The sequence below is a fragment of the Psammomys obesus genome, unplaced genomic scaffold (assembly GCF_907164565.1).
Source record: "Psammomys obesus unplaced genomic scaffold, mPsaObe1.curated_primary_1811, whole genome shotgun sequence".
NCBI lineage: Eukaryota > Metazoa > Chordata > Mammalia > Rodentia > Muridae > Psammomys > Psammomys obesus.
The window spans coordinates 7,849,713-7,863,932 of record NW_026585644.1 but is presented as its reverse complement, the minus strand read 5'-3'; the positions used below and the strand labels follow the sequence as shown (position 1 = coordinate 7,863,932).

Below are 14,220 nucleotides of genomic sequence, written 5' to 3'. Positions count from 1 at the left end.
CTGGGTAACAAAGCAGATGTTGAGACTCATTGCCAAACTTTGGGCTGAGTGCAGGGAATCTTATGAAAGAAGTGGGAGATAGAAAGACCTGGAGGGGACAGGAGTTCCACAAGGAGAGCAACAGAACCAAAAATCTGGGCCCAGGGGTCTTTTCTGAGACTGATACTCCACCAAGGTCCATGAATGGAGATAGCCTAGAATCCCTGCACAGAAGTAGCCCATGGCAGCTCAGTCTCCAAGTGGGTTCCATAGTAATGGAAACAAGGACTGTCTCTGACATGAACTCAGTGGCTGGCTTTGATCATCTCCCCCTGAGGGGGGTGGCAGCCTTACCAGGCCACAGAGTAAGACAATGCAGCCAGTCTTGATGAAACCTGATAAGCTAGGGTCAGATGAAAGGAGAGGAGGACACACCCCCTCCCCATCAGTGGACTGGGAGAGGAGCATGGGAAGAGAAGGAAGAGGGAGGGAAGGATTGGAAGAGTATGAGAGAGGGAATTACAGCTGGGATACAAAATGAATAAATTGTAATAAATAAAAAGATAAATTAAAAAAGAAAAAATGTGTTCAAGTGTAAGCAAAGAAAAAGACAGGCGGAACTTCTTCTTTCCCTTAGTTACTTGACAAATATTTTAAAGTACCAATTAAGGAACTACTACACTAATCTATCCTCTTGAAATAAAGACAGCAGAAATATAAGGGGTCAAATAATTAAAGAACTGAAAAGATACATCCACATTGAAAAGTAGCTTTTTGTGTAGTTCAGAAGTCAACATTTAGTGTTCCTCAGTTGTTCTTCACTATATTTTTTTTTTAGGCAGGGTCTCTCACTGACTCTGCAGCTCACTAACTGACCAGACTGGCTGGCCAGCAAGGTCCAGGGATCCACCTTTATCTGTCTCTCCTCCTTTGCACCTTTAACAGGAGTGTTCCGGTAGGTTGTAGAGATCTCGATGCTTGTGTGATAAACGTTTTGCTGACGAATCTGCCTCCTAGCCCAGGATATTTTCTAAATGACTGGAAGTAGAGCAGGTGAAAGGTCCAAACATCTTCAGGTCATTGTTTTTCTAGAATCTTTACACATTCCAGACCCATGTCTAACTCAAGGGTAGACGTCATTCAAATTTATAATAATTCCTTCACTACCCCCTTTTCTTTACCTGTATATTGTAACCTTGAATTTGAAATCCTTATGTCTCAGACTCCCATGTACTGACAATACAGGCTGAGGCCACTGTTTCTGGCTCTTTTTATAGCTTTTTTTTTTTTTTTTTTTTTTTGGTTTGAGATGAATTTTTGCCACAAAGCCTTGTCTAATCTGATACTATGTATGTATGCCAGGCATCATTAACTCATGGCAATATTTTTACCTCAGCTTTCCAAGATCTGGAATTATAATCAGGTGCTAGCATGTGCAGTTTTCTTATCAAATTTAGTGTGTTTTTTTTTTTAAACAAAATATATTTTAAATTTATTTAATGTATCCTTACAAGCTTTTTAAAAAAAGGATTTCTGTTTTGTTTTGGCCTCTTGGTGATCTGAATGTTGATGCCTGTTTAGTTCTATATGGTTTCAGGTCTGTGTACTTCTTTGTCTTCAATGATTTTTACAATTGGATTCTGGAACTTGATCAGATTTAGATTTATAGTTTCCCTAAGACTAGAGAAGGCAAAAGTAGTTAGAGGTATTTCATAATCACAGTCTCTGACATTTAATGACTGCCTTTGTACTTGTTCTAGAAAGGATGTGAATCATGACATTTTAAATTGTATTAATTAGTTTTCATATATTAGAGACAGTCAGAGAGAATTAAAATCTTTCTCTCTCTGCCTCTCTCTGTCTCTGTCTGTCTGTCTGTCTCTCTCTCTTGTGTGTGTGTGTGTGACTGTGCCCATGCATGCACACAGGCCAGAAGAAATCCAACAGTGTCCCGCTTTATGGTGCTTTGCTTTATTGCTTTGATATAGAGTCTGTCATTAAACCTGAAGTCTGGCAAGCCTCAGTGATTCTTCCATTTCTACCACTCCATGCTTGCCTGAAAATTTTTGTGGATGCTGGGAATTCACACTCAAGTCCTCTTGCTTTTACAGTGTATGGTCTCACTCACTGAGCCATCTCCATTTCTCATTGGGATCCCTGGCCCTGAGATATAGAAGTAATAAAGCTAGAATGGCCTACAATTATTCACCGGTCTTCTTCTGTGATACCTACTTTATTATCTCAGGAAGTAAATGCTAAAATGTCATTTCAACATTTCAGTAATGAGATAAAGAGCTTTTAAAAATATCTACTCCCATTTGTAATCATAATTTTCTTTCAGACTATTTATATAGACACTATAAAATGGGGTTGGTGATGTAGCTCTAGAATATTTCTTTGAGTTTTCTAAATAATTGATCTTTAGTGTCTTCGTTCAGTTCATGCTTGCAAGACTTTATCCGGGTATGACATAGCGACTTTCAGCAGCATCTCAGATCTTGAATTGTATTTGTATAAAACTTTGTTATTGGATGCTTTTCACGTTCCTGATATTTAAAATAGTTAAACTTGTGTTTATTTTCATACCTCATTTTTAGAGTATTGGAAGATTATTTAGAATATCAGTAAGCTATAAACCTTGGTAATATGTGCAGATAAAACTATTGGTTGGTTGGGATTAGTCTTTTAAAAGAGTTTCACATCAGAAGTAGAAAGACTCAGTGCATGGGTGGTTTACCATGTCTTTCTAAACTCAATCCTCCAATTACCACACTATGAAAGAAGATTAAAGAAATGAAATATTACCTCAAAAGTTACACTGCTTAAGGGGAGCTAATCAGCTACGGTAGGCAATTTACATAATTTATTAAGAAGGGAAAGCTTCTTAATCCCCCAGTTATACACAGTCAGTGTCAGCTAACCAGAGAGTCTAATCTGGTCGAGCATCAGATCACACTTGGAACATCACAAAAGGCTAGAAACTTGTTGAATAGTTGCAAATTTGTGCATTTGAAGTATGAAGGCAGAAAGTTGCTCAAAGTGACTTCTAATCTCCAGGCAGACAGAGGCATTGAGTTAGAAAAGCTGTCTGGAGATTTTGGACAGTCTGTTCTTGGAGTAGAAACAGATTGAGAAATTGCCATTGTTAGTCGAGGCTGTAACACATGGTCCATAGAGAACACGAGGACACAGCTGGTCTGTCTCAGACCACTGTGTGATAGAGAAATGGTGGGAGATTTTATTGCCTGAGCTGACCACACATAAAGTGGCACCATGTATCATTATTGTCATCCTCACTCTTAGGTTTTGCTCTCATAATGTATGGTGGGAATTTTGATTTCTTTTACTATTAATTTATTTAAATATATTTTTTCTTGTATCTTATTTGTTTGATAAAGTGAGTATACTTTTTATTATAAAATGTTTTCAGTCTTAAAGGGAATAAGAACTTCCCAGATAAATTCCATGCTTTCACCTGGTTTCACAGATCCATGACATGATACTTTTTGGCTTCATCTACTTTAGTATTTCCCTATGAGCTCTTCTCTCCCCGTAACTATGTGCTAAGTATGTGATGGATTAGGCCTATGCATTTTATATTGCAACATAGCACTCTAAAACAAATACTTTTCTGGGAAAATGATAATACAATGAATGGCTAGTACATTGACGAGGGTAATCAGGACAAATACTAAGGGTTTAAGTAATTATCACCAAATGAGAACAGAACAGTTCCTGTGGACATTGAAGTCATTATGGACACTCTTTGCTGACACTCATAAAAATTTATATGAACACATTTTAAAACAAATACAGTGCATTAAAGTGATACAGAATAGAGCTTATGAATACTTATAATTTGAAACAGTAACTCTATTCATGAACTGAAAATATTTCAGAATGACATTAGTTTTATGCTATTTTCTAGAGTCAACAAAAAGTATTTCTCACTTTCAAATCTGTTAGCTGTTTATTATAAATGTGACAGAACTTGAGAATTTAAAATTTTATTTAAAAATTATCAGATATAATTATAATTTGGAAAGGAGAAAGGATGTTAATCGTCCTATATTTATGTGTGTGTATGTGTGTGCATATATGCTACACAGACTATGGCTTATAAATAAGCAGCAAATTACTGTAAGATCTATATAAAATACTTTTGCATTGAAATAAAATATGAAATTGGAGTGTTAATTAGCAATATTACGATGGCCAATTGAAAACAAGCTGTACAGTGACCTTGCACTGGGCACCACAGCATGGTGAGTGGGAACACCCAAGCAGGGTATCAAGAACCTGGAGAATGAACCACGGTCATTGAAAGATTTGGTATTTTAAGGTTGTTATTTCTTTGAAAACTCAGAAATTGATTGGAAAATTCACTTGGCAATGAAAGATTCTTAAGTAAAATTTTATATTGAGAATAGCTTAAATACAGTTCAAGATAAATGAAAAATATAGTTGAAATGTATTTTTTAGTATTCTTTCTTAGGGTGATTGAAGTTCTCTAGCTTTAGTTTTGTTACTGTTAATTCACATCAAACAGAAAGGCTATTCCTGCATAAGGAATATATGCTAAAACAAGGAAGGAACAATCTATATGTTATGTTTTTGTTTGAAAATTTTCTACTTATTTGTAGTTTATCAATTTTTCAAAAATTATTGCGGCACTGACACATTGATTGTTGAGTTGGCAGATAGCTTTGTAGTCATATACTCAACTTTTTTGTGCATTAGAAACACTTAGAAATGTTTCCAGGCATTTAAGTACTTAAATTTATGGTATATTGATCATGTTGACTTCTTCTCAAAAGGATATGGTTGGAGAATAGTTACCATGTAACCAGAGTCTTTTTTGAGAGACCTCTGTGACCTTGTTAGCTTAATGGAGCCTCCTTAGCATTTCCAGCTAAACTGTTCTGTTGCCTCCAAGTGATTTTGCTGTCTGCTCATCACACTATGTTTATGGTCCTTTCCTCACCTCAGCCTATATTATTTGCACTGTGATCCCTGAATTTATTTCAAATTCCTTGCTTCCACTCCTAAGCAAAACTTACTTACCTCTCTAGAGTAAATTCTAATTTGCTTAATTGTAAAAAAAATGATCTAATTCTGTCAGCAGTCCGTGTTTCTTAACTCCGTGGTGTTCCATAACCCAGCCAGCCCCAAGGCATCCCAGCCAGCCCCAAGGCATCCCAGCCACCAGGCCAGCTCCCCTGTGCTGCACAGGCTAGGTGCAGGGCCTCAAGTGCTGCTGCTGCTGAGAGGTAGGGCAAGCTCTCCAGAGCCTCATAGCCACAGCAGGGAAGGGGCCAGCTTGGCACAGCTCTTGGCTATCTATGTTTTCCTAGGTGGCTGCCCAGACTAGGGACATCCTCATGGTCTGTAGTGGTAATACGAGCCATGGACGTCAACACCAACACCTGCTGCTGCATGGCTGCCTCTGGGCCATGTTGACCCAGACATGGCCCTCAGTGGCAGCACTGGCTGGGACTCCACCATCACCTCTGTTGACAGGGAATTCAGCCAATTTTTTTTTTTTAAATTTTATTGGGAAATCCTATTTCAAAGTAGGTTTTGTTGTCTTAATTCAAGACTTAGAACTTGATAGCTGCAGTGATGCTCCGTAGTACCTCAAATTGCTTTACAGGGGGACTTCATATCTTGGGAGAACACACAGGAAGTTTAGGGGTGAATGCTACTGTGTTTATATTTTAATATTTAAGATGTCTCAAATAAGACTTCAGAGTTTGAGGAAAATTCAGCCATTTTTATTTGCTATGGTAAGAATACAAACAGGAACTGAGCTGTATTGAATTGATAACCTAGGTGCATATCAGGGAAAATCTGGACATGACCAGAAGGAGATATTTACCTATAAGTGGCCATCTATGAGAATCTACCTCATGAACAAAGAAGGATGGCAGTTGTCACAGAAATGATTGTCACGTCTAGTTATTCCTTTTAGAATATAAGTCAAGATCTCTCACTTCTCTTCTATGGGCTTAATGGTGGTTGATTACACAGTGTTTAGTGTATGGACGCATTGGCCTGTCTGGTATTAAGCATTAAGTATAAGTGTATTAGCATGAAGCTCACATCACTCTACGTGACCTGGAGCTAGAATCTCCTCATTTTACTCAAAGCGGATGAAAGTCAAGCAAGTACAAGTTTCAGGATAATAAGGTTTCTTATTGAATGCTTTCTTTGAATAATAAAATTTATGAACTTTTCTATTTTTGATTTCAGAAAAAATTTCACAAGAGATTTGTGTGGTCATGAACACAAAAGAGGAAGAATCTATAGGACGTCTTCTTGAGGAAGTGCTAAGAAATGAATTAAATGTAAGCATTCAAAGACTGAGTTGGATTAGCAATCATAAATTTTTGTGGTATGAAGGTGTCTTTCTTGAAAAACACACAAATCATTCAAGCCAAATGTTGCTATTTCCTCTTCCCTTAAGACCTCTTGTTCCCTTAATACTGTAACTGAAGCATACTCCATGCCTTGTCCATTCCTCGTGGAAGTGGTTCCCAATCTTCCTAATGCTGTGACCCTTTAATGTAGTTCCTTAGGATGTAGTGACCCCAACCTTCAAATTCTTTTGTTGTTACTTCATACCTGTAATTTTCCTACTGTTTTGAGTTGTAATGTAAATATCTGATATGCAGGATGTCTGATTTGTGACCCCTTTGGGGTTCATGACCCATAGATTGAGAAACGCTGCTCTTGGTTGTTTCTCATGATTCTCGTCTTCATATGTGGTTTGTTCTAAAAGCCCTACTTATTGCCATGTGCTAAGATAAGGCTGACATAGATCAGGAGATCCAATGTCCAGCATGTACTGGAGGCTAGTAAATTATTTATGCTAGTAAATAAATATCAGAGATAACTACAGAGGGGGAAAAGAGTCATAATTGTGACCAGAAATGTGACAATTATGATGCTGAGAAAATGTATGTACACCTTTCAATGATGAACTGATCAGTTTCCTTCTGGGAAAATAGAAGAAGCAGTGTGATGGATATAGGAACTGTTTATATCTTTCACCACTGCAACAATTTTAACAATAACTTTGTGTTTTGAAATGTTTTTGTTTGTTTTTTATTATGTTTGTTTGATTTTTATTACAGTTTATTTCATTTTGTATTTTTATCGAGATAATTTAATTCTAACGAGAATTTATAACTATCACATAACGAATTGTTAACATATATTGTATGATCCTGAAAGTTCATTGCAGTTAGGTTTGGAATTTGGATGGCACAGAGCAGCCCTGACATCCGACAGTCTGTCTCTCAAGCTCAACCTTGATGCCTAAGTTAATCAGCTTCCGCACTCTATCAAGAACATCTACGTTACAAAGTTGAAAGGGTGCAAAAGAATATATTGAAAGTGTGTTTTCTTTGTTGTAGACATAAGTACATGTTCACTGGCTGCTCTAACCTTTGTTGATAGCCTAGGAGTGAATCCTTTTGAATCTGCAGAGCCAACCTCTAGTATTACATCCAGGAAGTAGCCACCAAATAGACTTCCCAAGTTCTTCCATGTGTGTAACATTGCTTTATGTCTCAAAATCTTCAGAGTAAATTAAAAATAAAACACCCACTCAACAAGTTCTTTGACTATTTTAAACATATCATCTCATCATTTTTTGTTTATAAAGTATTTTGATAACGTGTGACAAAATCTGATTTTTCTTATAAATAAGTTGGTATCTTTACCTGGACACCCAAAGAATTTTTCTTTTAAGCCTAATTCAGTCATTCTCAACATTCCTATTGCTGTACCTTTAACTACATTTCTTCATGTTGTGGTGACACCCCAAACCATTAAATTTGTTGATACTTCATAACTGCAATTTTACTACTGTTATGGATCATAATGTAAATATCTGAAATGCGGGATGTCTGATATGTGGCCCCTGAGAAGGGTGGTAGTGGAAGTTTAAGAGTAAGTCGTCCAGTTGATTAATTAAAGATTAGTCCTCAGTAGCCACTTTTGGTGGGTATTCTGTGGTACATATAGTTTTGTTTTATTTCATAATTTTAATTTTTCATTTAATAATTCTGTGTTACCCATAATTTTAGTATATTGTTACATTAATTTTCCTCTTTTCAGATTATTCCTTTTAAGTGGGTGTACATGATTAACTATTAATTTATCATAGTTTTTATTTGTTTAGATTCTTCTTACTTTTTAGTTTGTATTTCTTTTCAAGCATGAGAAGACCTGTTAATATACTACTTTACTCTTCATTTATACAACGAGTGGGTTCTTTTTCCTGTCATTTCTAAGTCTTCCAAAGCTGATTGTTTACAATTTCTTTTAGTGTCTTACGTGCTAGGCTAGTTTGAATCTGTTTTGTACATGTCTGCCCAGTGTGCATTACTATCTATGGGAACACTGTTTTGCTGTCTATTCCTTCATTTTATAGAGTTCTATGAGATCCCACTGGTATTTTTTTTATATTTTTAATTTTTTTATTCTTTTTTTCTTAAGAATGCTTTTATTTTTTAATTTCACAAAGATCACATAGCTGAAGTTGTGTATTTTACTTGGTATGTGAATACTTTTCTTGTTGGTCTAATGTATGTGCTTATATATGTATCTAATTTATAAGTAAACAATGAAATAGTACTTTGTATATTGATCAAAGTGGTATGGATCTGGATTTCTGTTGAACGATTAAGTAATTATTTTAAATAAAGGTAAAATTCAAACTATATGAATATCACTAAAAATTGTTCAAATATGGCATAATGAACAACTGAGAAAGGAGTTAATTAAAGTTAGCTAGGGTGGGAAAATGCATGTATAAAGTGATACGTTAGGGGAAAATAAGTATGAAAAGAGTATTTATAGCATACCGACATTTTTTGTGTGGAATATCTAGACTTGTTTGAATATTATGACATGGTCATGAAATATAAGTTGGCGCAGAACAATATCTTAACGACTGCATGACAAAGTGATCGTAGTGGCTATAACAGGTGGTAAACTTCTATTGTCATTTTTTATTTTATTTTAAAAATTTTTATTTTTAATTTTTATTATTAGTTACATTTTATTAACTCTGTATCCCAGCTGTATCCCACTCCCTCATTCCCTCCCAAATCCTACTCTACCTCCCTCATCTCCTCCCTGCTCCTTTCCAAGTCCACTGATTGGGGAGGACCTCCTCCCCTTTCATCTGATCCTGTTTTATCAGGTATCTTCAGGACTGCCTGCAAAGTCCTCCTCTGTGGCCTAACAGGACTGCTCCTCCCTTAGGGGGTGGGGAGGTCAAAGATCCAGTCATTGAATTCCTGTCAGAATTACTCCCCGTTCCTCTTACTATAGGAAACCAATTGGTTACTGAACTACTGCGGGCTACATCCAAACAGAGGTTATAGGTTATATCCATGCATGGTCCCTGGTGGAGTATCAGTCTCAGAAAAGACTCCTGTGCCCAGATATATTTGGTCCTTGTGGAGCTCCTATCCTTTCCACATCATACTAACTCCCCCTTCTTTCATATGATTCCCTGCACTATGCCGAAGGTTTGGGTATGAGTCTTAGTATCTGCTTTGATACACTACTGGGTAGAGTCTTTCAGAGGCCCTCTGCGGTAGGCTCCTGTCCTGTTACTTGATTTCTCCTACATCCAATGCACATCCCATTTGTCTTTCTAAGTGAGGATTGATGATCTTACCCCAGGTTATCTTTCTTGTTTAGCTTCTTTAGGTGTATAGATTTCCTTATGTATATCATATCTTATAGGTCTATATAAGTGAGTATATACCATGTGTTTTTAATTTTTTTATTCTTTAAGTTATTATAATTTATTCACTTTGTTTCCCAGCCATAGCCCACTCCCTTGTCCCCTTCCAATCCTGCCCTCCCTCTCTCTTTTCTTCCCATACTCCTCCTCAAGTCCACTGAAAGGGGAGGTCCTCCTCCCCTTCTATCTGACCCTAGCCTATCAGGTCTCATCAGGACTGGCTGCATTGTCTTCCTCTGTGGCCTGGTAAGGCTGCCCCCTCCCTCAGGGGGAGGTGATCAAGGAGCCATCAATTGAGTTAATGTCAGAAACAGCCCCTGTTCCCCTTACTAGGGTACCCACTTGGAGACTGAGCTGCCATGGGCTACATCTGTGCAGAAGTTCTAGGTTATCTCCATGCGTGGTCCTTGGTTGGATTATCGGTCTCAGAAAAGACCCCTGGGCCCAGATTATTTTGGTTGTGTTGCTTTCCTTGTGGAGCTCTTGTCTCCTTCAGGGCTTTCTATCTTCCTCTTCTTTCATAAGATTCCCTGCACTCTGCCCAAAGTTTGGCTATAAGTCTTAGCATCTGCTTTGATACCCTGCTGAGTAGAGTCTGTCATATGCCTTCTATGATAGGCGCCTGTCCTGTTCCCTGTTTTCTCCCTCTTCCGGTGTCCATCCTGTTTGACTTTCTGATTGAAGATTGAGCATTTACCCAGGGTCCTCTTTCTTGCTTAGCTTCTTAACTTCTTCAGGTATACAGATTTTAGCATGTTAATCCTATATTATATGGCCAATATCCATTTATAAGTGAGTATATACTGTGTGTGTCTTTCTGCTCCTGGGATAGCTCACTCAGGATAATCTTTTCTAGATCACACTATTTGCCTTCAAATTTCATGATTTTCTTGTTTTTAATTGCTGAGTAGTATTCCATTGTGTAGATGTACCACAATTTCTGAATCCATTCCTCTGTTGAGGGACATCTGGGTTGTTTCCAGGTTCTTACTATTACAAATAAAGCTGCTATGAACATGGTTGAGCAAATGTTCTTGTTGTATACTTGAGCATATTTTGGATATATGCCTAGGAGTGGTATAGCTGGATCTTGAGGAAGCACTATTCCTAATTTTCTGAGAAAGTGCCAGATTGATTTTCAAAATGGTTGTGCAAGTTTACATTCCCACCAGCAATGGGGGAAGGTTCCTTTTTCTCCACATCCTCTCCAGCATGTGTTATCACTTGAGTTTTTGATCTTACCCATTTTGATGGGTTTAAGGTGAAATCTCAGGGTTGTTTTGATTTGCATTTCCCTGATAACTAAGACGTTGAACATTTCTTTAAGTGTTTCTCTGCCATTCGATATTCCTCTATCAAAAATTCTCTGTTTAGTTCTGTACCGCAGTTTTTAATTGGATTACTTGATTTGTTGCTGTTTAACTTCTTGAATTCTTTTTATATACTGGATATTAGCCCTCCGTCAGATATAGGGTTGGTGAAGATCCTTTCCCAGTCTGTAGCCTGTTGTTTTGTTCTGACAATAGTGTCCTTTGCTTTACAGAAGCTTTTCAGTTTCATGAGGTCCCATTTATTGATTTTTGATTTTATAGCCTGTACTGTTGATGTTCTATTCAGGAAGTTGTCTCCTGTGCCAATGAGTTCAAGGGTATTCCCACTTTTTCTTCTAACAGTTTTAGTGTATCTGGTTTTATGTTGGTCTTTGATCCACTTGGACTTTAGTTTTGTACAGGGTGATAAGTATGGATCTATTTGCATTTTTCTACATGTATATATCAAGTTACCAGCACCATTTGTTGAAGATGCTATCTTTTTTTCATTGAATGGTTTTGGCATCTTTGTCAAAAATCAGGTGTCTGTAGGTGTGTGGGCTAATTTTTGCGTCTTCTATTCGATTCCACTGACCCACTGATAGGGAGGTCCTCCTCCCCTTCCATCTAACGCTAGCCGATAGCCTATCAGGTCTTATCAAGGCTGGCTGCATCATCTTCCTCTGTGGCCTGTCAAGGCTGCATCCCCCAAGGGGTAGCTGATCAGAGAGCCTGCCTCTAAGGTCATGCCAGAGACAACTGCTGCTCCTATTAATAGGGAACCCACTTGGAGACTGAGTCAATTGGCTACATCTGAGTAGCAGTTTATCTACAATTAAGGAGAGGCTGTAATTTTTAGCTCAATGGTATAATGCTCCTTCTTTACTTTGCAGGAGAAGTGAGCCCTGCAGCCATGTGCTCTCCGAGGCCTCCACTTTTGTTATCCTCTTCCTTTATTCATGGACATTTTAAAATTTTCTGGTCTAAATATTGTTATTATTATTATTAATCAATCTAGACCTCTAAGCTGATACTTTACCCACAAGAGTGATTCAGTCTAGAGTGTTGAGGGTTCTGCTCTCCCAGAATACCAACAACCCTAGCAAAGTGAGAATTTTCATGTTTCTTCATGTTGTTAACCTACTTTTTCTAAAACTGAAGTGTGAATATCTTTAAAAAATCTTGGTAGATGTTGGAAGAAGCAATCATTCCTGCTCAGCAGTCTCTGGCTTCTAGCTTTGCTGATTGTTAAACTACAGATATTCACCAGGATGCTTTTTCTCTTTAACTGTCGTGACCTAATGATTTGATGTAGCTTTCTGTACATCAACAGAGTACTATTTGCACTTATCTTTAAGATCACCCAATGACTTCCTTTTTTTTATTTGCAATTAAATCAATCTTCTAGTTTTTAATTTGTACAAGTCATGTGATCAATGCATAACTGTGGTGTTAGTTGATGCAAAGTGCTTTTTGCTAATTAATATCACTCAAAAGCAGGTAAAAGAAAAAAAATCAGTATGACATTTTAAAATTTGGCAGGATTATAGTTAAGTCTGAAAGAAGTGGCTGCCTTGGATAGGTACTTATCTGGTTTTATGTAGATTTCTTTTCTATCATAAAAGCAGATTTATCTTGTGTTATTCAATTTTTCAGCCCATCATTTACAGAAAAGCACAAAATGGTGAAATTTATAACTTTTTCCACCCAAGAGCTTTTGTCTGTTTTTGAAAGGAGCATATAAAAATGATGAAGTCACTGCTGTTGAAATCTGCAGGGCAGATCAGCGTGGGTGTGGAGCTGTTCATCACACAATGGGGAGATTGTTTTATTGATGTGAATAGGAGAAATGTTTCCCATTGAAACTGAAGGAAGAGATTGGGTATGCTTATGGTAATTGCCTGGGAAGAATTTTGCAACATAAATGTCTAACTGTAATGCAATGGAAAATACCAGACTCGTATACGAGGTGGCTGTACGTTCAGTGCGGATGCCTGTGTGTTGATAGACATATTTCCTACCCCATGCTCACAGGCATGCACATGTCACTGACATTTAAACTGTAGAGCCTCAGCATCAGTTTTACTGTCATCCTCTGATTTATTTACTTTCTGGGTCTTGGATTTTGAGGAAGAACTCTCCAGATGTAATTCAGGGAGAGAGATATGATGAATGGTGCCTCTTTGGTTTTGAAGGTGAAATGCCCCAGTAGAACAATGTATTTGAACAGTTGGTACCCAAGTTTGTGGAAACTGTAAGAGGTGAGGTCTGGTAGCAAGTAGGTCACTGATCACAGGCTTTGCAAGGTATAGCCTGTCTGGTACCACTCCGGTTTCTGTTTCATGTTTCTGCTACTGCAAGCAGGAGTTGTCAACAACTCTGCCATGCCTTCACCACTGATAAGCTGTGACCGCTCAGACTCAGGGGTGAAATCAATCCATTCTTTCTTAGATTCTTTATGTCATGACCACAAGAAAAGTAAGAAGTAAGAAGTGGACTGCACGCTGTAGCTTGTAGGCCTTTGCAGCTGGATTGCAGGAATGTGAACGGGGTTGGAGTTGTGGCCTCCTAGAATCATGAATCCTGTAAGCAGAGCTTAAAGACAGTTCTTTAAAGTGCAGGAGAATGACGGGAGAAGTGTGGGAAGGAAACACTGTTTGAAAGTTTCAGACAGGAACAAAAGTTTTACTGAGTAATTTGCTGGAAGCCATTCATATCATACTGTGGGAAAGAATTGACCATATCTTGCCTGTGTCTTGAAAGTTTTCTTGGGGTTGAATTCAGAAGTACTGGGATAATTTGGTAAAGGAAATTTCTATATAACACTTGGTCTGTAGCACTGTCTATAGCCAGATTAATAGTGAGAGATAATAGAAAATGGAGCAGAAAAATGAGCAAAACGCGCTTGCTGGCAAAGGAAGGGGTGCGTGCACAGAATAGGTGTGGACAAAAGATTGTTCCTGTGAAGAAGCTTGGCATAAAGAGAGCTCTTGGACTCTGCTCCTAAGCAGCAGCAGAAGTGGAGCCTGATGAAGGCAGCGCTCTTTCAGTTCTGCTGTGTCCACATAGAAGGTCACAGTCATGGTAGAAAGCAATTCCTCCGTGGCTCTTTGATAGCAGGATCTTTTAAATTTTTTTTATAATTATTATCATTTATTTACAATT

At 37.7% G+C, this 14,220-nt stretch overlaps 1 protein-coding gene across 3 annotated transcripts in view; it reads left to right on the top strand.

The window, feature by feature from the left end:
* Positions 1 to 14,220, top strand: part of Crppa (CDP-L-ribitol pyrophosphorylase A) — a 279,755-nt gene that overhangs the window by 98,142 nt on the left and 167,393 nt on the right. For all 3 annotated transcript variants that reach the window (XM_055624296.1, XM_055624283.1, XM_055624290.1), the window contains exon 6: positions 6,232 to 6,326. In XM_055624296.1, the coding sequence (XP_055480271.1) occupies positions 6,232 to 6,326 (95 nt within the window). The remainder of the gene's footprint in view (positions 1 to 6,231; positions 6,327 to 14,220) is intronic.